Below are 26,500 nucleotides of genomic sequence, written 5' to 3'. Positions count from 1 at the left end.
TGGAGTGCAGGTTTTGCCTCTTTCTGTTGAGAGGTGTGTGTGTTTGTGTGTGTTTGTGTGTGTGTGTGTGTGTGTGTGTGTGTGTAAGGAAAAACGCCTCCCAGACTCAGAGTCCTCTCTGTCCTGCCCAGTGGACCCTCTGTTCCTCCCCTCTCTCTCTCTCTCTCTCTCTCTTTCTCACACACACACACACACACACACACACACACACACACACACACACACACACACTGTTCAGGTCCACACTCGAATCGTGTTCACACACTGTCTGTCTGCGCTGGTGGACTGTTGGACTTTTGGAAGCTTCACACAGCAGATATCTTTATTCAGAATCTGATGGTTCATTTAACGAGGTGAGTGTGTGTGTGTGTGTGTGTGTGTGTGCTCCTGTGTTTCAGCTGTTTTGTGTTTTAGTGCTGGTAACTCAGTGCAGATTTGGAACGAACTCGATTATAGGAGCTGAAAATGAAAGTGAGGATGAGTGAAAGAACAAGTAAAGTTTTCATTCAAAATACAATTCTAAAACTCTCATTTTAATGTATTATATATAATGTATTTAATGTATAGAATTACTATAGACAGCTATAAATATAAGTTAGAAAAGCTCTAAAACATTAAGAAAGGCTTAATTTTATAACAGAAATAAAAGAAAGGTGATGGAGAAAAGAAAGTAGAGGGATAAAGAGTGAGCAGAGAAAGGGTGAAAAAAGAAAGAATAAATACACATTAAATATGTGTAAATATAGATTTCTAAAGAACTACTGCATTTGTAATGAGCTGAAAGGGATGGAGGGATAGAAGATCTTAAAATGAAAAAAAGAGATGGAGAGATTGTAGACAGAAAAATAAGTAAATGGTTTTGCGAGCAGGATTTCATGACGGTAAAAATCAATCTAAAACTCTAGAAAGACAGGAAGGAAGGAAGGAAGGAAGAACAGAGAATGAGAAAGCAAGAAGGAAAGAAAGGAAAAGAAAATAAACAAACAAAGAAGAGAACAGAGAATGAGAAAAGAATAAAAAAGAAACACATGAACAGAAGAGAACAGAATATGAGAAAGAAAAATGCAAGAAAAGAATGAAAAAAATAAGAAAGAAACAATCAAAATAAAAGAAGAGAATGAGACTGAAAGAAACACAAACAAACAAACGAAAGAACAGAGAATGAGAACAGAAGAAAAAAGAAAGAGAAGAAGAAAGAGAAGAACAAACAAAAGGAAAAAAGAGAATGAGAAAGAGAAACAAACAAGAGAACAGAAGAAAAAAGAACAGAAAGGAAGAAAGAAAAAAGAAAGAAAATAAAGATAGTATGAAAGAAAGAAAGAAAGAAAGAAAGAAAGAATGAAATAATGAAAGAAAGAAAGAGAGAAAAAAAGTTTTGTGTAATATTCTAGCTTCCTGTTGAAGCATTCCGAGCGTTGTGATTGGTCAGTGACACCAGTGTGTTTCACCATCACTAGTGTGATTTTGTTGCACTTTGTAAATGAATAAAAAGTGTTTTCTGTTTAATCTTTTTTTTTTTTTCGGTAAACACAACTACACATGGAAAAGTGTGAACATTTAGCCATTTTAAAGTTGATCTGCGTGAACCGTTCAGTTGATTAATAATTGTAGCAGAGCTCCATATCTGTCTGTTTCTAATCCAGTGTCCGCGTGTAATCCTGCTTTATTGCGTTCAGCAGTTTCACCTTCCTCACGGACACACTGTGGTAGAAAACACTCGTGTTGTAGGGGAACAGATGATTCACTGTAACCAATCCCATTCAGATGGTGTTTACCATCGTGTTCACCAGACGATTCCACATGGACGGCTCATTTTACTCATGACTTCAGACGCTGAAATTTTCACGAGTTGTGAAACAACACTGGTATTTCCTCAGTATCACAGAACCCACGGGATTTCGGTTCGATACTAAGTGTAACTACAGTGTTTTTTTTTTTTTTAGTCATTTAACAGCACATCTGAGGAAAATGTTGATATTCTGCACAATTTTGTGTCATTTCTACTGTCACTGCGTCTTTATTATTGTCTGTATCTACTAGCTAGATAAATCATTAGCAACAGTTTTCACAAGGTGGCTATAATTTGTGTTCTCACAGCTGATTGGCTGTCTGCTGGTAAGCCCTTGTGACATCATCAGCTGGCAGCTGGAATTCAAATTCAGGAACGATCCATTGTTGTGTGTTATTGGGGAAACTTTCACATTTTTATCTGAAATTGTTCAACAGTTTATAAATGCAGAAATCCCCTCGATCGAAATCTAAAATAATTTTTAATCAGAGCCTGCTATACGTTAAAAACCTCTATAGAGCGGTGTTTAGCAACATTGTTTGGCTGCAGTTCCCCCTTTTAATGTTCTTAATGTTTTTATCCAAGTACTTTAATGAGCTAGAATCTTTTTGTACCTGTGAACGAGCTGTTACTATAGCGACGATACCGTATCAGAACAAGCACGTTAATATAAACCTGTGATTTGGAGTCAGAGCTGCTGTTATAGAGAATTAATCAGCTCCTTCTGACCAATCACAATCCAGAATCCAACAGCGCTGTGATGTCAGAACTCTTTCCAGTGGTTTTACTGTGACTTTATGGTCATTATATACTGTACAGCGATGTTTATCGACATCTTGAAATATATCAATCCGTGACTGAACACACACACACACACACACACACACACACACAAACACACACACACGTGGTGGTGGTGCAGGTTGTAGCAGGTTGACGGTTACAGGATACAGAGTGGCTGTTGGGAAGTGGTGTGTGTCAGCAGTGTTTTGTCTATGTGATAGTGATTCACGGCTGGTAAACGTGCACACGTGTGTGTGTGTGTGTGTGTGTGTGTGTGTTCGGTATCTGATTGAGATATTTTAAGATGTTGTGCCTTCCTAAACAAACACTTCACTTAAATTGACTCATACTAACTATGGTCTGTTATTACATTCCTGAGTGTGTGTGTGTGTGTGTGTGTGTGTGTGTGTGTGTGTGTGTGTGCGTGTGCGTGTTTAGGGAGCATTGGTGCATAACAGAGCTTCACAGTTTGTACTTTAGTTTAACCGCACTGTGTTCAGTGCAGAAAGAGTTACGACAACAATAATTAACTCCTTAACAACGAAAGAGAGAGAGAGAGAGAGAGAGAGAGAGAGAGAAATAGACAGTGAGACAGAGCAAAATAACGAAGACAAAGAGAGAGACAGAAAGACAGATGGAGTGAGAGACAGATAGAGTGAGACAGAGAGAGAGAGTGAGAGATACAGAGAGCAAGAGAGATGGAGACAAAGAGTGCTACCGAGAGTAAAACAATGAGACCGTAAGATGGAGAGAGACACAGACAGATAGATAGAGAGTGAGTTGGACACAGAGTGAGACAGACAGTACTACAGAGAGAGAGAGAGAGAGAAAGAGTGAGACATACAGTACTACAGGGAGAGATGGAGACTGACTGAGAGAGAGAGAGAGAGAGAGAGAGAGAGACAGAGTGTGAGTCAGAGTGAAACCCACAGAGAGAGAGAGGTGCAGAAAGAGAGATGGAGACAGAGAGAGATACAGATAGACAGAGAAAAGCAGAAAGATGGTGAGACAGAGAGAGAGAAACAGACAATGAGACAGACAGTGAGCGAAACAGAGAGTAAGATGGCGAGACAGACAGAGAGACAGACAGTTCTGATTGAGCTGATAGGGATCAGGGTGGAGGGCAGAGGGCTGAGGGCGGCTCTGTCTCATTTCATAGATTACACCCTACAGTCATTATGAGTCTTTAAACAGGAAGTGGGCAGGAAGAGACCAGCATGGCCCCTCTGTCTCTGGCCCAGGGTGTCAGGGTCATGTGGTTCAGAGAGTCACCATGGCCGTGTCCCAAACGCGCTCCAGCTGTGCCCCAAACGTGCTCCAGCTGTGTTCCCAAATGCTCGTGTTCCAGAGAAGAGTTCATCACCATAAACTCTAAACATAGCCATAGGTCCACTAACAACCTTAAATGGACATTTTATTGACATTATTATTTGTTATAGACTTAATTTTTATCATTCATTATGGTGTTAGTGGCTGAGGAACCATGTGTATTACCCATAATGCACTGCACATCATAAAATCATGCAAAAATTACTTATGAAAATGAAAATGTGAAACTAAATGAATCATTTAAAAAAATCTGATGTGAAAAATGAATCAAATCGTGTGTAAAAATCAGATGTGAAAATAAATGTCACTTGTAAAAAAACAAACAAAAAAAAAACGAATCTTGTCAATATCACGTTTCAGCATGTGAACTGTGAAGTATATGTGTGTGTGTGTGTGTGTGTTTTATGTAAACAGGCTGAAATAACACTTTTTATGAGATCCTCTCTTCCCCAGGTCACCTTTAAATTTCTCACAGTATCCATGTTCACTGTCCCAAATCACATGTTCTTTACTAATTAGCATGAATGTGAGTAAAAACGGGTGTTTGGGACGCAGCCGCTAACAAACACTTCGTAGTGAGCTAATAAAAACTCCAGAGCTTCAGAAGTGGCTTTCAACTAGTCGTGTTTTTGAAGTCATTTCCTGTGTGGGGCATTCGTTGCCTGTTTTACTCCTATCCCTCCCCCGACACACACACACACACACACACACACACACACTTCCTGTCTTTCCCTTGGAGAGAGTAACATAATCAGGGATTCTATCATTTTCCCAGACAGTGTGTGAAGAATGCTAAAGTTTTGCTCCTGTGGGAAAAATGGAAAAGTCCAAGTCAGAGCACACACACACACCCAAAAATGTTCTTTTGCTGGAGAGTTACCACACACACACAAACACACACACACATACATACATACATATGTTCTTTTGCTAGAGATTTACCACACACACACACATGCATTCTTTTGCTGGAGAGTTACCACACACACGCACACACACACACACACACACACACACCAGTGGCCTGGTAAATACACATTTTCTTGTTATTATGTCCGTAAACGGGTGGAAATGGTCGCACTCCTGCGCTGCCACTTCACAGTGACGTCCTCTTTCCTCACACCTGCTTTCTTTTTCAGTGCTAAAGTATCTCTAAAGTCATGGATGTGAGATTAGTTTGTGAATATTTGGCTTCTGAGTGTTTAGCATCTGGGTGTTAAACTTCTCACTGTTTAGCTTCTGAGTATTTAGACTTTGAATGTTTCTCAGTGTTTAAATTCTCTGTGTTCAGCTTCTGAGTGTTTCGCATCTCAGTATTTTGTTTCCCAGTGTTTGGCATCTGAATGTTTGGCTTCTGAGTGTTAAACTTGTCTGTGTTTAGCATCTGAGTGTTAAACCTCTCAGTGTTTAGCTTCTGAGTGTTTGGCGTTTTTTTTTTTAAGGGTTTAGGGTTTATCTTCTCACAGTTTATCTTCTCACTGTTTATCTTCTCACTGGTTATCTTCTCACAGTTTATCTTCTCATTGTTTATCTTCTCATTGTTTGCCATTTTCTTTCGTAAACTCCAGTGGAAAGTAATATTAAGTTGTTTAAAAGGTAGTGTAAGATTCTTTGAAACAATTTCAGCCATATTCAGGCAAAGAAAAACTATCTTTTATGGATAATTTTAAAACAAACCCTTTTTCCAGTTTTCCAGACGTCAGTGAGCCGAAAGAGTCGACTCTTATTGGTGAGTTGATTCAAAAGCGCTGACTCACTGAAAAGAGCCGGAATTCCCTTACTAGGAATTGTCTCACTTTCCATAACCGATAAACTTCACTGTAATTTAATTTAAAGCAATTATCCTTTCAGAAAAACACACACCCACCCACCCACCCACCCATACACACACACACACACACACACACACACACACAAACACACACACAAACACAACAGACTGTGATGAAGGATAAATTACAGTATTATCAGTGTTTATGACCTGACAGTATGTCTAATATACACACGTTCTCTCTCTCTTTCTCTCTCTCTCTCTCTCTCACTCTCTGTGTGTGTGTTTCAGGAGCTGAGGTGTGTGTGATGTGAGCTGAGAAACAGAAAGTGTGATGAGGGTCGTGTGTGTGTGAGTGACAGGGACAGAAGAAGACAGAATGAATCCTGTGAGGAAGGACATGGAGCTGCTGAGCAACAGCATGGCCACCTACGCTCACATTAAAGGTGTGTTATCACCACACATACACACACATACACACACACACACACACACACACACACACACATATATATATATATATATATATATATATATATAGACAGAGAGACAGAGAGAGAGCACTGCAGTTTGTGTGAGGAATTAGGCGCTCAGTAAAGAAATGCATCAGTATAAAAGTATAATAAATAATTTATTTCTAGCATGATGTCATATGGTTATATTATAATGATTAAGTTTCTTTTTTTGGCTATTTTGAACCTTTATCTTAAAGTTTTACTTTAATTCACTATGTTTTAGTCTCAAAGTTTTTACTATCAAATTTGAATTCCTGTTATTACTATTACTAAGTTTTATCCATTTATAGTTACTTTGAATGTTGTGGAACGTCCATGAAACAAGTTTGTTCTTGTTATAATGTTACAGCAGCTATAAACAGTCGTTCCCTCACTTTTTCTCGAGGTTAATAAGAAAAAAAAAGTAGCTTGTCACATTACTGAGAACCCACAAACCTGTTACAAAGCACTGACACTGGAGACTCCTTCCATAAATGATTTTTAAAAAATGTCAAAACAATATATTTTTTTATTTTGTTGATTAAAAGAATTTTTTTTTTTTACTCCGTTTATTATTAGAGTTAGATTATATGGAACTCTCTCCATACAGGTCCCTGTTATTATATACTATTTATTATATACAAAATATAAAACCAGATAAAACTCTAGCTAATAGATGAGTGTGTAAGTTAGACTACACTGTGTTTCGTAACACCAGTAACATTAACATCATGTAGATGCCACACAGAGTTTTGCTTCAGATGGACTTATTCAACTGATTCGTTATAAAGAATCATTTCAAAAGAATGATTCGTTCATGAGTTGTACATCACTGATGAATAAATGTTGAAGAATGATTATTATAGGGTGTGGTAATTAGAGAAACTGAGCTGAGCACACAGAGCTGCGTTGAAATGGAGGCTTAAAGTTAATGCTTGAAATTGTCGTGTTGTCTCCCACACAGAGAACACGGAGAGCTTTGCGCTGTACTTCATGCTGGGCGTGTGTTTCGGTCTGCTCCTGGCCCTGACGCTCCTCATCCTGGGCTTCGCCTGCAGGCCTAGAAGAACCGCCGCGAAGAAACCTGCTTCCCCTGACACGAAACGTCTCAAAGAGTCCAGCGAGGAAGACGAGGAGGAACGACTGGGCAGGAGCGATGAGGAAGGAGAGGAAGAGGTGCCTGATGTCACCGTAGCGCCCGTCAGCGAGCAGAGCCAGTCTAATGGGACCATCAGCAGTGTGAACGTGTTCTCCTCGGCTGACGAGCTGGAGAGAGCTCGCCGTTTAGAGGAGCGCGAACGCATCGTCAGAGAAATCTGGAGAAACGGACAGCCGGATATCCTAGTCACCGGGACTGGTACACTCGGACGGGTGCACTATCAGTAGCTAGTGACTTATACCAGAAGCATTTCACATCGTTTGATATGATATACTGTATATCGCAAGTATTTTGCACTTCACTGGGACTGACACACAGTGATAAAAGTCTCATATTTTGTACACGTTTAGAAATAAACCTTTTATACTACATTGTTTTGGAGTGTCTGTATATACTTAGTGATTTTATGATGTCTCAGTGGAATTTAAAAATAAACCTAGTTGAAGCTCTTTTCAGCTTGGTCAGCATCCTGTGCTGTTCAGTCCCACGCTAAAGCAGAAACTTCACCCCTCATTTCTCAGGCCTGCACTTCCTGTCGCCGCTCTCCCACCAGCTAAAGAAACAACTCTCCTCCCTAGGGGACATTAAAATGATTTCAGATGTCAGAAAGTATTTGCTCTAAAGTTTCACCGCAGACACATACAAGTTTGTGTGTGTTGTGTCGCTGATGATGATGCTGTTATTTACACCACAACACAGTTGAATTCTGCATTCTGATTGGCCAGAGAGCTCCGATTCATTTTCACTCTGGCATTCTCTGTACTCTTGCATTTTGTTGCTTAATTAGCAATCATTTCATTCATTCATTCATCACATCAGCACTTTATCCTGGTAAGGTTCAGGATGTTTCCGGAGCGTATCCCGGGAATACCGGGCACGAGGCAGGAATACACACATTATTCACACTACAGGACAATTTAGAGTCACCAATCCAGCTACTGGCACTTTTTTTTGGGAGGAAACTGGAGAACCTGGAAGAAACCCACAAGGACACAAGAAGAACATGGGAAACTCCACACAGAGAGTAACTCCAGCTCAGGATCGAACCAGAGACCATGAAACTGTGAGACAGCAACGTTACACGCTGCACCACTGGCCTAGATGGAAATTTTATAGAAATAGTCCAAGTCCAGTTTAACAAAAAAAAAACTAAGCAATAAGCTTCCATTTGTCCAAAAAAGATTGGAGTTTAGAGCTACAATCTGCTGCCATTTTTAAACTGGACCATTGAACCCTTTCCTGTACAGCGTCCACACTCGCAGAACATTAATTTAAGGCTGTTTTTAGAAATATATTAGATGTAAATCACCTCCAAACCACTGCAATGTGATTTACACCATTATCCTGATTTTTATTAAGTGTTGCTCCTCCCAGTCCTGCAGTTCAGTCACAGCACATTTCTGTCTGAACTTTCTACACAAAATGTCTAATAGACAAAAAAAAAAAAAAAGAGTCAGATTTTAACAAACAATAGCTTTTCTAAGTAAAGCATGTAAGTTCAGAGCTAAACTGCCTACTCACTGCATTTGTTAAACATAACCTAAATTCAAATTTTCTATTATTTCGCTTGTCAAAGTTTTAAAAAATGTGTAATTTTTTTTTTTTTTACTAAAAGTTTAAACTTTACACTTTGCTTTACACAAATATTTTCAGCAGGAATGTTTTTTAATTTTTATTTTTATTTTATCCCTGCTAAATTCAGTTACGATTTAATGTGATTTTTAGAATAAAGTGTTTAAGAATCATTCATTAGAATTTAAATGCCATTTTTTCATTAAAAAACTCTAAAAATCTTGCTGCTTTATTACAATTTATGCATTAATGCATGCATAATTAAAAATTAAAATTAGCCAGCTAGCGATAATGAAACAAAAAGGAGTCTGTATGGTTATAGAAAATGCCATTTTCTCTCTTTCTACAGCGAATGATACAGAACTGCAGAAGAAATATACTGCAATTAAACCACACTTGTGATTTTTCAAACTACTGACACTAACAGTACTCTCCATCCATCTCACTTTTCCGCTGTATCATTCCACAGCTGACAGTTTGAACCCCAAACCCACGGGCGCTGAGGAGGCCCAGCTTCGGTCCAGCTGTCACAACTCAGCGCATTACTGCAGATGCTATCGATGTGTGTGTTAAGTGCTGAGATTAGAGTTGACCCGTTCCCATGACATTCAGCGTGTAATGGCTCCCAGCTGCAGAGCAGCAGCCTCACGTCTAACAAGTCGCCCGCAAACACAAAGACATCTCTTTAAATAAACCGAAGAGGGATTTTTATTGAAACGGAAACGAGGAAAGACAGAAATGAGAGCATTGCCTGAACAGTATAAACGTAACAAAACAGCTTTATAAATGTGTCACTGCAAATCAAAAGGGTAGAGGAGAGTCTACAAAGCAGAGCTGAAAACGTCTTTCAATCACAGATCTACTACGATTATTATGGCTCATTACGCTCAGATCACTGAATTACGAGGAGATCTATAATTATACAAACTGTGTAGCAGCTAAAGTGTGCTCGCTGTCCGTCTAAAATCATTTAGCTGTGTTTTTGCATACAAAGACCGTGTTTCATTTTCCCACAATTCCCTTCTGCTGACACACAAAACTCCATTTTTTTTTTACTGACTAAAACCTGTTGGGGTCTTGACTAAATTTTTTTTTTTTTTTTAATATTACATATGTTTAAAAAAAAAAATCTATAAGCCATTACAATCATCTCGTTTGTCATTTACAAAGCAACAGTGAATACAATTAAAAAAAAAAAAAAAAAAAAAACAATTCAGGGTACGACTGAAAGTAATCCCACTACAGATTTAACTCTCTTGATGACTTATTAATCACGGATCATTAAAAATACACAGTGGAACCGTTCCAGAGGGGAAGCAGCTCGGCGATTTACGTCAACAGGATGGACAAGACGAGTTAAAATAAAGTCTGAGATCTGTACAACACACACCCACGTCTCGGTACACACCGAGAAAGATGGAGGAGGAAAGAGGCTGTGAGACAGAAAGAAGGGAAAAAGAGAATAGACAGAGTGAGCAAGTTTTTATAAAAAAAAAAAAAACAAACAAACAAAAAAAAAAAAACCCACAAAACCATAAGAGAGTTCCACTTCACTGCAGTTCCCGTCTCTAAGGCACAAGTGCGCATCTCCATTGCACATTATAAAAAGAAAAATGAAGAAAAAAAACAAAAATGCCATGTACACACAGACAGCAGGATTAATTCCAGTTAGACTTAAGTGGACTGGAGCTGCTACGTCTAAAATTACAGAGTAAAAAAAAAAAATACATATTCAAACTAAAAAGTAAACAGAAGGAATTTTGTTCTAATTGCGAGACTGAATAAACAGAGTGGCTCGGCAGAACAGCGCTGCACACTCCATCTGAACAACACACCTGCGTTTGGGGACTGCAGTAGTGAATTAACTAATATTTAAAAAACACAAAACAAAAAAAAAAACACACAGAAAGATGAGTGGGTGTGGTCTAGGGTTTAGAGGCGGCGCCCTCAGCTGCTTTTTCGTCGTCTTTGAGGCCGTGCTCAGGTCCGTCGTCAGGCAGCTCTCCCTCCTCCGTGGCTCCCTGGAACATGTCGTGGGTCCACTTGGGGCTGCCGCTGCTACCGCCGGCGCCAGCACCTCTGCGCACGGTGAAGGAGCCTCTGCTGCGCGGGTACATGCCCCGCCCACGACCGCGCCCGTCCGCCCACTTCATCTCTCCCTCACGGTCACGGTCATCGTGCTGCACAGAGACATCGAAAGATGAAGATCATATAAAATGAAGGCTGAAACTCTAAATCAGGTGTGTGGAAACTCTAAGTACCTGGTAGTACTTCCTGCTTTTAGGGGTGTATTCAGGGTCCCACTCCTCCTCCTGCGGGCGCACTGGGCCGCCCATGTTAGCGGGGTTTCCATTGTTATTGTTGTTGGGGTAATTCCCCCTGTTCCATCCCCTACCTCTCATTCTAGGCTGCAAACCAAAAGGTCATTTTACTTCTTTTATTTACAAAAGAGAAGCGTTTCAGCCATCATCATCTCTAACTCCTGTCCTGCGTCACACTGCCAGATAAAAGGCTCCTTTAAGCTGCATTTAGACTGCGAGATTTCAGCAAACTTAAGATTATTACTTCTCACACTGTACATCACGTATCCCAATATAATCTTGGTTGAATTCTACAACAGACCGTCTGATAACGTGTGATAACGTGTGTTCCCCTTGTCAGATTACACGATAAAGATTCTCTAAAGATAGACCTGTCTTAGAAAAGAAAAAAAAAAAAATTTCTACGCTCTGCATCTGCAAATCCGCTCGTGCAGAAAACAGAAGTCTTCTTCAAAGTGAGCTTTATGTAATAAGGAGATTTTTTCCATTCCATTAGGATGTTTAAATTTTGCCGTTGTTGCTGTCCTGCGAGTTTTATCGTCCTCCTACTGGTGGACTTGTGACCAGCATCTTAGCACTGCTCGCACTCGGATTAGTCGCAATGACACGTCACATTAGGGCTGGGCCGATATGACAAAAATATCACATCACAATACCGGAAGATATTTCTACGATACATGATAAGGATCACGATACATAGCTTTGCTCATAAACTTCCAGCAACACAGTAGTGCTGCATTAAAAAATGTTATAAATAATAAGAATAATTGTTTTTATTAATAAAAATAAACAAATACATAATAAATGTATTTATTTTTTATATTTAAAAAAAGAACATTTAAAAAAATAAAGAGAAAAAAACTAACACCAAAAAAAGTTTTTATTAAATTTTTTTTTACAATTTTAAAGATGAAGTACAAAATTTTATCACATCAGCTGCTTCCAGTCAGTTTGTAATCAGGTATTTATTTCACTTAATAAAAAGCTCTAAGATATCTCAGAAATGCGCACTGTGACATAATTTACCACGCTATTGATATTATATTGTCATATCGCCCAGCCCTACGTCACATCATGCGTCATAAGATTTCTGTTATGAATTATTGTGTGATTTTTGACAGCAAAATTGGGCCGAGAATCGCACAAAAGCACAAACCTTGCATTACTTCAAATGTTTTTTTTTTGTATACTAGAACATGTAAGGTTTCACTGATTTCAATATTTTAAGACAGAAACATTTCATCATCTCTTCATCATCATGTCAAAACTGACAGTAGGACTTACAAATCCCCTGTCGTATCCCCCGCGTCCTCTATCGTATCCCGTTCGGTCGAATCCTCCGCGCTCGTACCCTCCTCTTCCTCTCTCGTAGCCTCCTCTCTCCATGTGGCCCCCCTCATAGTCCCGGGGGTACTCTCGCGGCCCCAGGCGGGACTTATCGAAGCCCCCTTTCTCCATATGCTCCATCTCCTCGCCGTGGTACTCTCTGGATCGGTACGCATGGGGTGAGGGAGAGGAAGAGGAGGACGAGGAGGAAGGAGAACGCTCACGCTTCTTCTTGCTTTTCCTTTAATTACAGAAAAACCAACACACACATCAGTGTCATTTATTTCAGACTGAACTGTGGAAGTAACAGGCCTGATGGCCAAACTGTCATTAAAACAGTGGCAGCGAAACACTCACAGCTAGAGAGCTAATGAAATAGGACTAGATAGCTTTAACTAGCTAGTTAAATTAACTAGGAGAATTAGAAGACCAACTTGTCAGATCCTCACACGGATATCAATCTGGTTCTTCAATATATTGCACTATACTGTTCAACGCGGCTTTAATTCTCAAATCTGATCAGTTCTGTATAACAGCAGTTCTGACAGCTGTTCCAGATGTGATTCAAATCACAGGTTTCTATTAAGGCACTCTTTCTAATACGTTATCGTTTCTATAGTAACAGATCATTCACAGGGACGTGTACAGCAGACGCTCCACACAAGCTAATGCTTATAATAAACAGAGTCTTTAAAAAAAAAAAAAAAAAGGCTGGTATTTAAAAATGGAAAAATGTGTAATTCTTGATATGGTGACATTTTCTATGAAGAGATGTTTATTATTTATGGAAGGAGTCTCCAGTGTCAGTAAGTTTTTTTCACTCCAAGGAGATGTATGCTTTGCACTTTCTCAGTAACTTGATAAACTGAGGTTTTTTTGTCTTATTAACTTTAAAGAAGAAAAGAAAAGCAACTAAGTCATTTCACAAACGATCCACAACATTAAATGTAACTTAATGATAAATGGTTAAAAGTATGACATTGTTCTTTAATAAATAAAAATCTGTAATAGCTGGCAAATTGCTGTGGTATAAGCAATATAAAACACTGCAGGATGTGCTGTTATTGGAAAATAATCAACTTCAGGGTGGTAACAGTAACTCTACTTCATGTTGTTGATTAGTTTCCTATAACAGCACACTCCATCCTTTCTACTGGAGCATCATTTTCTGTTCAATCTCCTCTTTTATAAAATATATTCATTTATTTAAAACAGTTTGTAACTTTCAGCAGTAATTTCAATCAGTCCAATACAATAAGAGAAATGGTTCAGCGTTATTTGTGGTTTAACAAACTACACCATGATGACGCGTGTGTGAGGCGTGATTTAAAAAACGATCTTCAAAGTAATCAGGTGATATGTTTAAAATCTGGCGCGTGTACACTGTTATCCGTCTGAAGGACTTACTTTGACTTCTTGTGTTTGGAGGATTTGTCAGGAGAGAGTTCTCGGCTGGGGGTGCGTGACCCGGCTGAGCCTTTGCCCCCCTCGCGTTTGGGGTATTTTTTACGTCGCTCAATATCCAAACGCAGGTCCATTGACTCTCCTTCATATTTTTTACCATAATCCTGCGGAGACACAGCGACGCACTTTAAAATTAATACACATCGTTCTTACATCAGCGCACAAACACAATATGCACTCAATCCTGACTGAGGTTAATCTTGGACTGCGGTCCTCTTCATAAGGAAAACCAAGCCTTTAGCACATATTACAGCAGTGTAAGAGATAATAATCAGTACAGATCTCAGCAGCACTAGAATGAGGAATTTCATGTCAGGTATTGGTTGGTCAGCATTAACTTTTACAACAATTAACACATTCAACAGGTTTCAGGCCAAAAATGCAGCTTTTAGTCAACATCAAAGAAAAGTAAAATATTAAGTCTAATCCCACATTTAAAGAAAAAAAATTATATTATATAGAAAAAACACATTAATTAAGTCTTTCAAGCTGAAAATTTTCATATTGTGAAGCAGAAGTTCAACAAGACAGGCCAAATTTTGACCAAAATCCAGATGAGGTGTGCCATCTACTGTTAACACAGAGAAATAACCTACAGTTTAATATGTCTATAAGCCTCTAACATGGTGTAATATGGTGCTAATGGAGATCTTTAATCCTCCAGAGCTGACTTAAAAGAATCTAATATTTATCTTCATAAACTCAATTAAATAAGCATTTTGGAAAAATGAACACAGTTCTCATCTTTCCCCAAATGTAGCCGAACAGTCAAGGGCTCATGTTTAGGGAAGTTCTGCACTGGAGTTAAGAGGATAAAGTAGCTAACTAGCAAGAGAAGCACACTTCCTCACTTTAAAGATGATTTCTGTGTAAACTACTAAAGCTCCGGCTTCCACTCGATTCATAAGGTAACAATTTGATATTTGATGATATCACTCAATCTGCTACGATTCAGTATCCGCCCATCAATTTGTGACCAACTTTGTTTAGGAATCTAACATCAATTTGCGACTATTTCAAAAGATTGTGAGAATGTCTATTGTTAAAATTGTATCAGCGTTACGGGCAAATCACCTTGCTAGCCTGTTATAAATTATTTACACATCAGTTAAAAATTAAAATTTTTTTATACACCAGTTGTTCGTCCTGTTTCAATAATAACCAATTTAAGACTGTCACATAGATTAATTTCATTCAATCGGATTATTACACCGCTATAATCTACGTACATATATCAGTAGATTCTCGCCTTCGGAAGACTTATAGTTTCATAAAATAGCACAAATACGCTGTATATATAAAAAAAACAAAACATAATAATTAAACTCGAACTATATTACATGTATATTAGGGCTATCAAGCTACGCTCAGAAACGTAACAACTGTTTTTATAAAGCTAAAAGCTTCCAGTAAGTGTTAGCTCCAGTGCAAAACTGAAGACGCGACATCAACTAAACATGGGACAAGGAAATAAAGGTTACTGTTCATTTCTAGCCAACCTTTAAAAATAAAACTCTGAAAGATTACAGATCTCTAAAAGCACAGGTGGGCAGGTCTAACAATTTTATCTTCTCTTTTCCTGTTTGATATTAAAAAGACCCGAGCAGCAGAAGAATAAACCTGAACATTTATAAAATCAATGGCACTAAAATACATCGTGATAAAGAACATTATATGAATGTAGTTCTCTGACTGAAAAAGTGCCCTTTATTTATTTATTTTTCTTAACAAAATGGCAATAACAGAACAGCGCACAGATCTCATGGGAAAGCAGCATGCTCCATGCTTTCCCCATGATGATTAGTACAGAGCCCCACGTGTTCAAATGCACTTCCAAGGAGAAAATACTTACTATGGCTTTTGTTTAGATGTCCACTGAAAGGCTTGGACAAGACCATCTCAATAGTCACTTCCATTTTGATTAGCCTTTTTGTTTGGGCATGAACGTACCCACAGAATAATCATATCAGAAAAGCTGCTGGGGGGGAGGAGGGCGTAACGTGTATACGAGAGGTACTCGGGTTCTTGTGTATTTAGATTTATTGCACCTCCTTTAAAGGGGGGTGGGGAGTGGGGGGAGAAAGCACATTGCTCTTTCAGCTGGCACACAAACTGGGCTGGAATTTCAGATTTTTGAAAACGCTCGGTCACCTTGTAGTCGCTCTCTTCCATATCCTCAAACAGACGAGCGTGTTTCTTAAAAGCACTGGGAGACACATCAATTCTCCTGCGGAGACAGAAACAGACAAAACGTGAGGACACGGAGGAATAAACTCACCCGTATGCAGTCATTATTATTAACCTTCACCATCATCACTGTTATGTTCAATTAAAGAAGCCAAAAATCAATAGCTGAGCAAGTCTAGGCTAATTAATAACGGAGTAAAATTCTTGTTATCATGCTGTTGTAGGAAAATAATCAACAACAGCGTGATGTAATGAAGTGAAGTTACTGTTACCACCCTGAAGTTGATTATTTTCCTATAACAGCACATCCCAAAGAGCTTTATTCCTCTTTCACCACGGCAATTTGCCCAATTTTTGTGCATTTATAGTTACAATTATTGTATTATAAACAGTCGCTCCCTCGCCTGCCTCTCTTTTTCAACAAGTTACCCAGAAACTCAGACTGAAACTGGAGACTCCTTCCATAAACGTTAAATAAACGTAAATAACAGCACGTTTTCTTTTTTTAATCTGCTAAATAATTCTTAGTCTTGGACTATGTGGGGCGTCTGCCATACAAGTCCCTTTTTAATTGGTTACTATAGAAACAATAACGTATTAGAAGGAGCGCGTTAAAATGAACCTGTGATTTGAATTACAGTTGGAGCTGCTGTTATAGAAAATTAATCATCTGACTTCTGAGAATTCATCAGCGTAAATCTGGTGATGTGGTAATACCTGTGGATCTCAGGACTCTTTCTTTGCCTCATCATTTCCATCTGTGCGGCTTTTCTTTGGTACATGCCGAATCGCTCATTCAGAGACATCCCAGACGAGCGAAAGTGCTGAGCTAAAAACAAGAAGAGGGAAAAAAAAAAAAAATCCTTACATCGTGTAAAAAAAAAACAGAAATTAATTCATTAATACGCACATGAAAACGGGCCCAACACGGAACCCTGAGGAACTCCAGACCATCAGGAGCAAGATAATACCACAACAAGAACAGAGCTGTCTAAAAAAAGATAAGCTGTTTAGGATTAAGGCGTTACCTTTGATGTGATGGACGATGGTGACTATGTGTTGAGCAAACAGCTCTGACGGGCTGCGGCGAAGCTGAGCAGCCTGAATGTGCTGGAAAATGGAGCGAAACTCCTCATGCTCTTTCTTAACAGGGTATATTAGATCCTGAGACAAACGTCTTTCTTTGGCTAAAGCACCAGATGAGCTGAGAAGGAGGAGGAAAAACAAAAAAACAACATGCAGATATATCAAAGACATCATACAATGCTAATGAGATTAACTGTTCAGTAAACAGCGATTTTTGTCGTTAATTACCTCTCTGCGTCATCGTTAAATGCTTTCAGGCTAAAATTAAATTCAGGCTCTTTCTTCTTAGCGGATCTGGCGGGAGGTGACGACTCCCTGGCTGAAGGGAACAGGGGCTTGCTACGCTCTGTGCTTCTGGGCGGTGAAGGAGATGCTGGACTCACACGGTTCTTCTTCTTCTCCTTCTTCTTGGCAGCCTTCTCTTCTTTGCGTGCTGCCTGCTTTCGGCTTCGGTAAAGCTCTTCCATCACGTGTTCTTCCTCCTCCATTTCTTCCTCCCGTTGCGACGAATCTTTGTTGGACACGTAGTCATCATCCCACTTCCCAAAACGCTCCTCAAACAGCTCCCTCGCAGACAGAGTGGGCTTGGCCTTGTACTTGGGTTCCTCCTCGGTTTTTCTCTCTCTCAGGCTCTTCGAGTACTCCTCTTCCTCCTCGCCCAGAAACGGAAGTCCTTTCTCGGCCTTTGACTCAACATAAACCGGATCCAGTTCGAAAATTCCTTTTTGTTTTCGGTTACTCTTCTCCTTTTCAGCATCGCTGGTATTCGGCTCTTCGTCCTGATTGTCATCCCAGTCAGATGAGGGTTTTTTCTTCTCTGCCAGAAACCTGTAGTAAATGATTAAGAGTGATTCTTCCACACATTTCCCTGTTTAAAAGAATGTTAAAATCCTGAGTCTTTAAAGAACTGAAACTATAGTAGAGCTGAGCGATAAGGAAAAACATTACGAGCTGTATTTGAACAAAACACCTTGACAACAGCTGTACTGCAATAGGTTCCAAGTAGATGTGTAACGATACGAATAATTCAAATCTGACACGATACAGTTTCAGCACAGCAAAAATAAGCACTGTCTGAATATGTGCCTAAGAGCGCGGGTTTCAATTCATTAAAACAGTCATCATTATAAAAGCATAACAGCTGAAACTTTACAATGACAGTGTGTGTGTGTGATCTGTTCTGACTCTTAGCAGCGTAACGAAACAAAAGCTGTGCATCAGAACATAATGAAATTAAACATAGATAAGCTGTTACTGGTGTACTGGCCTCACAAGGGGGCGTGTCTGAAGCACTGGGCTTTTCCCCAATCAGCTGTTAGCTAGCTGCGATGTCATTGTTCTATCACGTCTCTTAAATATTGCAGATTGACGAAAGCATCGCCTGTAGCTCTGAAGGGGGGAGAGAAGGGGGCGTGGCCAGACCTACCGCATGTTATGACATTATAGCAAAAAGTATACTAGAAGCTGGTTACTATCTCGGCTGTAGCTGCAATCGCTAACATTCGCTGTTGCCTTATTCTTTTTTTTTTTTTTTTTAATTTATTGCCCATGAACAAGGTCAGGAATGCTGTAAATCTGAAGGTGGGACTGTAAGTAAACATAAGTTATTAGCTGTAACTAAACTCATTATGAAATTGAAATAAAAAAAAGACGTTCACGACTTTATCTGTCTGGCAGCACGGATAAGGGGAACTAAGATACAGAGAAAGTACTGAATTCAGACAGCAGGTTATTAAGATTTGTATTGGATACAAAATAGGAGAAAAGGAAACACATTATGAAATACAGCACTTTATTTTTGTCGCTCCTAAAGCTGATAAGCCATCGCGATAGCTGAAATCCCTGATAATATCGTCAATCGACTAGTACACTCATGAAAAAAGCAGTGCTTAGGATAAGTGTGGTTTTTTTTAAATTCCTGTAGCCTCTCCTGATTAAGAGAAAGTTCAAAGGAAATTTGATTAAGTTTGGGCTTGATCAAGTTTAAATATTATTACACTTTACATAATATAAGCAGTATTTTATGACTTTATTATGTAGTGTTAAATGTACTGTTTGATAAAAACGACATACCGAATCAAGAGCCTTATATCGAACAAAATAGTAACTAATATCTTCCTAATCCTCAGCTTTTGTTCTTCTATTTCCTTGCTCCTGTTGCTTAGTTCTTCAGGTTCCTAGCTTGAGTTCCTTAATCCTCCTATTCTTTTGCTTGAGTTCCTGTCTAGGTTACAATTCCTTGATCTTTCTAGTTCCTAAATCCTCCTAGTTCCTAGGGCAAGCTCTATAATCTTGTTAGGGGCCGTTTACACGACAACGTTTTCAGCCAAAAACGGGAAACTTTTTATGCGTTTTGCCTGTTCGTTTACACAACGACGGCATTTTGGGGAATGAAAACACATATTTTTGAAAACGGGTTTCAAAGTGCAAGTTTTTGAAAACGCCGCCGTTATCGTCTCCATGTAAAAACCCGATACGGGAATCTTTGAAAACGATGACGTCATGCGCGTGCGTAGTACGTGTTAGGTATGTAGACACGCGCAGTACGTGTCTACTGTAAAGGCATTAAGCGCGAACAAACATACACAACAATGGCGGAGTACATTTTTCATTATAAAAATGGTAGCGTTGTTGCTGCTCAAGAGTTTGCTAACGCTTCTTCAGGAAAGTGTGGATTTACTTCACCAATATTACAACCAACTAACAAGGTGACAGCGCCAACTACTGGCCTGGCATACGTAATACAGCGTTTTTGGCCGTTATTGCAGATATGTGTAAACGCGAATCGTTTTGAAAACGCAAGAGGAAAAACTTTTCAGTTTTTGACTACACTGTTGTCGTGTAAACATAGCCTTAGTTCCTTGATCTAATTCATTAATCCTCCAGCTTCCTAGTTTAAGCTTCATCCTCCTAATTCCTTGCTCTAGTTGTCCTCGAGCCTCCTTCCCTACTGCTCACAGAAGATAGTTCTGTATATTCCTCGATAATTCTTTGACAATTTACAATCTCCTTTTGAAATCCAAGTCTGTTTTTGCATGAGAGGAATTCATCTTGTTGAACATTTACACATGAAATAAAAAATCTTAAATAAAACTGCAGATACATAATTTGATTATCGCTCAGCTCTACAATGTAGCTACTCTAATATATTTACTAAAAAGAAATTTAAACTTATCACAAGCAAACATTGAGCACTAAAAACTGCACCACAGCAGACATGACTGACCAGGACTCGTTTTAGGAAATATACTTACATCAGCTAAGCTTTATCTCCTAAATTATGGGATTGCAAACAACCTCATTGCACAGGGCAACAGCCAGCAAGATTTGGCATTTTATTTGCGTTTGAAATGAGTTGACTTCCATTTTAACCTTTTTTCTTCCAAGGAGCTTTGTTTGCTGTGCACAGACTAAACACATTTGAAAGAGTGATTATAAATCAAATACTGTGCGAGAGAAACAAAAGAGACGGATGTTGGTTTAAATTAAAGAGGACTGCAATTCTCAAACACAGTGACATGACGTACTTTTTGAATGCTGTGGTAATGGCCGCTTTCTCTCCTGCCTTCATGTCTTCCTTTGAGAAGAAGCCAAAACCAGTTGACGCTGTTGGCTTTGGAGGACTCTTGGTTTCAGGAACACTAATGCTTCTCCAAACAGAGGCACCATTACCTGTAGCTCCAGAAAGGGACACTTTAACCTCAGGTTGGGTCCCTACCGGAGCGGTTGGCTCTGGATTAGAGGCTTTAGGACTGGTGGTGTAGTCACTCATGCTCTCCCATTTGCTCGGTGGCTCCTCAGGAATGGGTACAGAAGGTTTGGGCTCTGCTTCTTTGCTATTGCCTTTTCCTTCGTTTGGTGAGGTCTTACTCTTTGAATCCTTAGACGGAGCTTTTCCAGAGCTGCGGCGTCGCGGAGACGGGGATCGCGAAGATGAGCTAGAGTGACGAGATCGGGAAGAGGATTTGCCGGAATAATGGGAGCGGCTGCGGCTCCTAGAGCGCTTGCGGGGTGTGCGGGAGCGAGAGCGTCCCCTTTTGGGGCTGTGGTGCTCATGGGATTGCTGCTGGTCACGGTGGCCTCCGTGCCAGTTGTTGGAGCGGTAACCGTAAGAACCACCACCACCACCACCTCCTCTGTGGTAGCCGCGTGGATAATAACCACGACCCCGGCCACGGTTGTGATAGAAGGGTCTCCGGTAGCCACGGAAACCACGAGTGTACCCCCGATTGCTCTGAAAATCTCTCGAAGGGTAGTTTCTGTCACGACTATGGGAACGGGAGCGAGATCTAGAGCTAGGGAAGAAAAAGAGAAGACAAACTGGTAAACGTTTTTATGAGCAAGAGCTGGAAGGAGAGAGACAATGGGAGTGATAAGAAAGCAAATTTGTATGATAATTCCATGAGTTATTAGTAAATTAATGTGGCAATCAGGCAGGTTAGTAAGAATTAGATACAACTAATGGCCTATAAAGCACTGAACAGTCTTAGCCATTCTTAGCCCATTACCTGAGTGACCTTTTGGTCTACTATAATCTGGTATACCTTCTGCGATTAAAAGGTGCAGGCTTTTTATTAGCACCTAGAATAATGAAGACTACAGCAAGGGCAGAGCTTTTTCCTACACAGCTCCCCATTACGAAACAGCGTTCCAGTTAGTGATCAGGACTCAGACACAGTCTCGCTCTTTAAGTCTAGGCTGAAAATCAATTTATTTAGTCACGCTTTTTGATAATAGCATTTCTCTTAGATAAAGAGGCAGATGTGGGCATGGTGATGGCGGAGTGATAGGACGCTTTATTTCCCAGTGTGCCCTAATGCCCGTGTTATCTTCTGGCTCTCTCTTTTAGTTATGCTGACATAACTAGACCTGTCCAGAGTCTCCATTCTGCATTTGCATTCTGATCACAATCTACCCCCATATAAAACACTACAAGGCAAGAGTATACCTAATAATCTGTTTTCTCTCTCCCTTTCTTGCTCTCTCAATATACACATTAGTCCTGTTGCCTGAAGGGATGCCGATGTCTGATCCTGTCGCCCTCGGCCTCCTGGACCTGCATGGCCCATCCCGACACTCTACTTCTTCTTGGAGCTTCCCTCACTTGAGAATCACTCACTGCCGCAGAGGATGGCCCCACATGGACAGCTTTGAGATTGCTGTGGATGGTACCATGTAGATACCCTAATGATTGTACTTGCCAAAAACAGACCTTTACGCTTAAAATGAACATCCTTTCAACTCACTCAGTATTGTCTGATTTTATAGTATACAGCTGAGGAATAGTAACGACTTAAATTCGAACTATCCAATATCACCCAGGCAAGGAAGGTTCACTTTCGAGTCTGGCTCCTCGCTGAGGTTTTCCTCGCTGTTGTCACCTCTGTTTTGCTCATTAGCGATCTAAATCTACATCCGGATTTCTGTAAAGCTGCTTGTCCATTGTGAGACTTGTACATAAATTGAAATTAAATAGTACTGAACTGAATAAGCAAAAATTTAATCAGGCACATTAGGAATGTTGGCAGTTTATTTAGTAATTAGGCAAATCTGTAATTAATAAGCAAAGAGGCTGGTGTAAAAAAACCTCCAAGCACTAGGAGGGGGCAAGTTGTGTCATTTACCACTTGGGGGCAGTATACAACTACACTGTTTCTCTCCATTTAAGCTCCGACATAATATCACTTAAAGCTTCTGTTCTACTGCACCATGCAAGCTTCAACACTTAAACACACACACATACGTTCAGCACATACTAAATAAAAATTTTCTTCAAAAGTGGAAGAAACTTGAGACAAAGGTTTGTGCTTCTTTTTCCATAATCAGCACTTCCCTGTTAAATATAATCAGTAAACCTGTGGCAGCAAAATTTACACCAACTCAGAGTTTAAAAAAAAAAAAAAAAAAAAACTACTGGTGGAATTTTCTCGTTAGAAAATCGTCAAAAGAAAGCTCTCTAAGCAACGGCGCAACTTGGCAACTCCTCGACAACACAAACAAATGAGGAAAAAAGACAGACAGAGAAAAAGTTGTGCACTTATTAAAGGTCACATAGTTCACCAGCGCAGGAGCATCATGGGGCTGTACGGACAAAATGTCCACGTCCCAATACGATTCCACAACATTCACAGTTCAAAACTTATTGTTAATTTGTCTTTTTTTTAACAGTTAAATGTCCACTTATGGGATTTGACACATTTTAGATGCATTATCTCATATAACATCTATATTTTGTCTAATAGTGTCTATTCTATTTTATTTTTCTATTTTATTCATTATATTCTTTCATCATATTCGGCTTTTATTATATTCTGTTTTATGTATCGCAGTTGCACTGTGGGACGAGGCACTAAGGAAAAACATTTCACTACATTAATACATCACATGTATGTAATGTATGTGACGAATAAAGAACCTTGAACCTTGAACATTACTATGATATTAGGGAGTTTAAGCATGGACAGCTTATGGAGGCAGAAAACATTTGGCAGACGCCTTCATCCAGAGCGACTTACAATAGTGCTTTGAAGTCTATCAAAAATACATTTTTTTTTTTTTTTTAAATAAACCTGTGCTATTGTGCACATTAAAAATATTTGTTGTTTCAAATCGTATGTTGTTTTAGTAGGAAAAAGGCATCGAGTGAGCAGGGATGGACAAATCAGTAGCCCAGGTGCCCAGGACAAGCAGATTTTGTGTTTTTATTCACAGTTGCCTAGTTGCCAAGTGAGTAAACAATGTATGTTTAAGTGTAACGTGCTTTAAACAGTGGTGTGACACACCTCAGTGCTGTAAACTGCTGTCCTGCCAAATTAGGCTAGTCAGTCAGGTTTCCAGGCAACCAAAAGCGCTGGTGTATAACGTGAGGTTAGTGCGAGTTAACAGTTTCAATGAATTCAATGGATAATTTAATCATGTTCCGTATTTTTCGGAGGTAACTCCATGTAACAGTAACTGCAGGTGATGATTCAGTAATTTGTGAAGTGACTGGACAAACTGAACCCGTCTGAAATGTTTCTCTGTACAGAGTTCTGTGTTCGGGTTTGATTTCAGAGAAGAATTAATGTATAAAAAGTTCTGCAAGATCATCACCGGTGCCGTTCAGGACTAACCACAGACAGGATGACGATTTGTTACCTGTAGCGATGCTTCCTGGACCTCGAGCGCGAGCGGCTGCTGGAGCGAGATCGCGAATACGACCTCGAACGGGATCGAGACCTCGATCTGGACCGAGAGTGAGAAGGAGAATTCGGTGCCTTGGACATTTTGGGAATCACGTCTTCTTCAAAACTAGCAGGGAAAAACAAAAAGCAGAGTTCAGCAATAGAGAGACAGAGAGGGGTAGAGAGAGAGAAGACTAACACTCGGACACCTCAGGGGGTTTTTATGCTGATGGTTAGCTTTATTTAGATATGCATAATTTCAGTCGGAACTACGTTATGCTAATACACCCACCGTGCTAATGCACCGTGACTTTGAGACATAGATTATAAACACGCAATTTAATGCAAGTCTTAATAGCGAGTTACATTTAGGTTATTAATTCTTTTAAATCTCAGAGAAGTTAATGCCATTATTATCTTGTAAAAAGGTTAATGTTTTTCTTGTGTAAAAAGAATCAGCATAACAAAATCTGAATAACTGTAGACTTTCCAAAGTTTATATGTACTAATGCAAAGTGGGCGGGGCTAATAATGGTTCCGCTTACCCCGTTACGAATCACAAGGCTGATAGCGCTCAGCTATCCCATATAGATAAATATTAGCCTACACTATATTCCCTGAGACTTTAATTTGTTAAAAAAAAAAAAAGATACAAACAGGAGAAGGATTTGCTCATCTAGCACGCTAAAACAAACAAGACAATATTTACACATCAAACGTCAACAAATACGTCTTTTTTTTTTTTTTTTTTTAACTTTTTAAACTCAGAGTTTGTACACTCTGAACAGATCGATGAGAACCGAAGTCTAATCTTCTAACAGGAGTTAATCTTTATCCCATCCTGGTTATCTCCTCCCCCACGTCAGATATTCCCGAAACTCAAACACGCCAGATTGACGACCTAAAAGCTAATTAACCTCATCAGATCTCCTCAGGACACACCGCAGAAAATCCACACGATGTCCTTGATGTTAACGTGACAAAAGAGTAACTAGGCGGACAGAGTATGGGGGACATTTTTAAAGACGATGACATCAGGACACTCCACGTCACGATCTATTACAGGAATAATTCAGCTGTAAATATGAAATGCTCCGAGAAACGTTTTTTTTCCCACCATCATTTTCAGAAAATGTTTCAGTGGTGTCCCTAAATATACACAGCTAACAGATGTTAAGGGACGCATAAACACTGGATATCTCGTAGGTGTAGTATCATGGAAAGACGATAATATCGTTATATCACGCCAGCCTCAGTTAGCTAGTCTTTACCGTGAACAACGATACAGTTATTCAAGACCAATGATTATTATCATGGATTTAGAAAATCCCATAAAAGAGGTTTAATAAATCTATTAAGTCTAAGAGTTTTCCGTCGGTCAGGGAAAATAAACAGAGCGAGTTTTCACGCTTTTTTGAAAGCTGAGAAAAACCTCCTAAACACATGAGGTGAAAAAAAAAAAAAAGCATTTTAAGCGCAAGTGAAGACAATTATTTCTGCATTTAAATAAACAAAAGTATACAAACACTAATTAAATAAATATTCCATGAAATATTTTTTTTACTGAAATAAATATTAATATAAATGTCACTTATTATTTATAAGACTTAGTGTAATTTATGTAATTTAAAACAAGTTAATCCCTGGACTTGAGGGAGAAAATATATAAAATAGTTAAACTACAAGTTTTGATGTATTTATATACGAAATAATTAAAAACGGCGCCGAGTCGATATCGGGCCGATACCTGCGTAAAATGGTGGGTCGGATATCAAAGAAATTTTTTTTTTTATTAGATCGGATCAACATTCAAAAGACAGGAATTGGGTTCAAAACAGGAAATGTTTCTGTATAAAGAGACCCGATTGTATTTATGATAGATTTATCTTAAATTTATTTATTTATACAGTTGAGGTCAAAAGTTTACATCCCCCTTTCAGAATCTGCAAAATGTTTATTATTTTACCAAAGTAAGAGGATCATATAAAATGCATGTTATTGTTTATTTAGTGCTGACCTGAATAAGATATTTCACATAAAAGATGTTTACATATCG

The 26,500-nt window shown here is 39.2% G+C and overlaps 2 protein-coding genes across 4 annotated transcripts in view; one reads left to right on the top strand and one right to left on the bottom strand.

The window, feature by feature from the left end:
* Positions 1-183: 183 nt before the first annotated feature.
* On the top strand, positions 184-8,779 carry eva1bb (eva-1 homolog Bb (C. elegans)). Of its 2 annotated transcripts, XM_034307235.2 has the most exons (4): positions 184-353; positions 5,590-5,630; positions 5,964-6,118; positions 7,131-8,779. In XM_034307235.2, the coding sequence occupies exons 3-4, from the start codon at positions 6,052-6,054 to the stop codon at positions 7,550-7,552; spliced, it is 489 nt and encodes a 162-aa protein (XP_034163126.1). In that variant the 5' UTR covers positions 184-353; positions 5,590-5,630; positions 5,964-6,051; the 3' UTR covers positions 7,553-8,779. The 2 variants fall into 2 exon arrangements, with proteins under 2 accessions (XP_034163126.1, XP_026803198.1); XM_026947397.3 differs by lacking the exon at positions 5,590-5,630 and having other exon boundaries at positions 192-353.
* An 808-nt stretch (positions 8,780-9,587) lies between these two features.
* The window catches only part of thrap3b (thyroid hormone receptor associated protein 3b), a 26,983-nt gene continuing 10,070 nt past the window's right edge, over positions 9,588-26,500 (bottom strand). For both annotated transcript variants that reach the window (XM_026947358.3, XM_053236759.1), the window contains exons 2-11: positions 24,419-24,571; positions 20,809-21,576; positions 17,510-18,109; positions 17,224-17,399; positions 16,913-17,024; positions 16,160-16,235; positions 13,952-14,112; positions 12,503-12,785; positions 11,159-11,305; positions 9,588-11,077 (exon numbers count right to left, since the gene is read on the bottom strand). In XM_026947358.3, the coding sequence (XP_026803159.3) occupies positions 10,823-11,077; positions 11,159-11,305; positions 12,503-12,785; positions 13,952-14,112; positions 16,160-16,235; positions 16,913-17,024; positions 17,224-17,399; positions 17,510-18,109; positions 20,809-21,576; positions 24,419-24,571 (2,731 nt within the window). In that variant the 3' untranslated portion in view covers positions 9,588-10,822. The remainder of the gene's footprint in view (positions 11,078-11,158; positions 11,306-12,502; positions 12,786-13,951; positions 14,113-16,159; positions 16,236-16,912; positions 17,025-17,223; positions 17,400-17,509; positions 18,110-20,808; positions 21,577-24,418; positions 24,572-26,500) is intronic.

Source organism: Pangasianodon hypophthalmus, chromosome 9 (assembly GCF_027358585.1).
Source record: "Pangasianodon hypophthalmus isolate fPanHyp1 chromosome 9, fPanHyp1.pri, whole genome shotgun sequence".
In the NCBI taxonomy this organism is placed as follows: Eukaryota; Metazoa; Chordata; class Actinopteri; order Siluriformes; family Pangasiidae; genus Pangasianodon; species Pangasianodon hypophthalmus.
The sequence above is the reverse complement of the archived record's forward strand: the minus strand, read 5'-3'. Positions and strand labels throughout refer to the sequence as shown.